We start from the raw sequence: 1,828 nt of genomic DNA on the forward strand, positions 1-1,828 counted from the left end.
ACACACACACACACACACACACACACACACACACACACACACACACAGTCGTCCTAAACCTCCGTCTGATACCCCCCGGAGCTGAGCGGGTCCGGCCCGGTGTGGCGTTCTGATCATCAGCAGGAGTGGATGTTGTTCAGGGTCTGATTTAAGTGCCTGTTAGTGATTCAGGTGCAGTGGACTGGTGTCGGTYGTGGGTGTGTATTAAGTGCTCCTGACACCAAGAGTGACTGTTCTCTCAGTAATGAGCCTCCCGCCTACAGGAAGGTTGGCAGCTTTTTTTTTCTTCTTTTTCCCAGAAGATCCTCTACATTTTCTCACTCCTACTTCTCAGAAATAATCTGATGTTTTATTTATTTATTTTTATCTAGCATCATATTTTAGCCTCAACCTGGTTTAAAAATCAAACTTTATAGTGTTAAATTTAAAAATAAGCACAAAACTCAATGGAAAATGATCTTTAAAGGYTTCTGTTAGCGCTCCGCCTGTGCCACGGTTCCGGGCCGTGACCTCAGACTTGCAGGAGCCGGCTCTCGTCCCGGCCGCTTCCCGCTCGTCTGCGGAGTGGATCAGAACCCAGATCTCTGCRGATCTGAGGGTTTTGCTGAGCTCTTTCATCCTCGCCCACCCCTGAGTGAGATCTCGGGGATGTTCTGAGAGGAAGCAGCAAATCTACCCGAGCTTTTCGTGCCGGCGAGCAGGAGAGGCAGATTCTGCTCGTCTAACACACATGTTGCTGCTAACGGCTCCCTCAGCAGAAACTCCTGGTAAATAAGAGGTTTCTGCCCACGTTGACCTGCACTTTACTCTGGATTAATAATGATTTTGTTGGTTCGTCACCTGTTTGAGCCAGTTGTTGTTTAAATTAAGTGTTTCTCTCTTTTGGGCCGAAGGGGAGATTCAGGGGACGGTGCATCGGCGTCTGGTGGAGGAACGAGCGGAGGAGCTGAAGGTCGGCGCCGTGCTGCTGCTGAAGCAGGTGAGGCTCGGCGCCCGCTGTCGTGAACGAACACCTGCAGTTTCTAAACAAACTTTTAAATGTGTTTGATCAGGTGGGCGTGTTCTCTCCCTCCCACCGGAACCACTACCTGAACGTGACGCCCAACAACCTGCTGAGGCTCTACGCTCCCGACGGTGCCCGCCTGTCCTCCACTCAGCTCCCTCCTCTCGTCCTGGTGAGCGTCGCAGCGTCAAACTCGCAGGTGGGCTTCACGGGCTTTTAAAACCTCCGCTTTTGTGTCCGCCTCCAGGAGCCGATGACGTCATCTCCCACTCGAGAGCCCGGCGTCCTCCGGGGGCCCGTGTCTGTGATGCAGCTGGAGTTCGACGAAGAGGACGACGAGGGGAAAGAGGAGCCYGCCAAAGTCCCTCGGGAGCAAACGCACGCCGAGGAAAACGAATCGGTTCGCTCCAGCAGAGCACCCCCGACGAGCGCTGAGAATCCAGCTCCACAGGACCCAGACTGGGATGCAGGTCAGATCCAGGCACTAAAACTCTGCGGTTGGGAAAAAAAAAGACGATTCCAGTCACAGCTTGAAATGCAGATCGGGGTAAAAACTGGTGTTTGCTGAGCAAACAGGAGAGATGGAAGCTTTTAAAGCTCGACAAAGTGTGGTGGAACCATCGCAGTGCAGAGGCTCCTGAGCCGGAGAGATGCAGAAACACAAAATGCACATATTTCCCAGGATCAGAGTCTGACGGTGCATTTTAATCATGGAGCCTTTCACTGAAAGACAAAAATAACTGCAAGAAGAATCCACCAATTAGAAGTGTGTGGAGCACCGAAATGAAATAAAAGCAGAAAAATATAAAAGGACCAATATATAAC

The 1,828-nt window shown here is 51.3% G+C and overlaps 1 protein-coding gene across 1 annotated transcript in view; it reads left to right on the forward strand.

The window, feature by feature from the left end:
• Positions 1 to 1,828, forward strand: part of hrob (homologous recombination factor with OB-fold) — a 10,339-nt gene that overhangs the window by 7,499 nt on the left and 1,012 nt on the right. Inside the window, exons 7-9 of the mRNA XM_014022244.1 lie at positions 894 to 979; positions 1,053 to 1,175; positions 1,251 to 1,473. Coding sequence (XP_013877698.1) covers positions 894 to 979; positions 1,053 to 1,175; positions 1,251 to 1,473 — 432 coding nt within the window. The remainder of the gene's footprint in view (positions 1 to 893; positions 980 to 1,052; positions 1,176 to 1,250; positions 1,474 to 1,828) is intronic.

The sequence above is a fragment of the Austrofundulus limnaeus genome, unplaced genomic scaffold, assembly GCF_001266775.1.
Source record: "Austrofundulus limnaeus strain Quisiro unplaced genomic scaffold, Austrofundulus_limnaeus-1.0 Scaffold4, whole genome shotgun sequence".
NCBI classification, from domain to species: domain Eukaryota; kingdom Metazoa; phylum Chordata; class Actinopteri; order Cyprinodontiformes; family Rivulidae; genus Austrofundulus; species Austrofundulus limnaeus.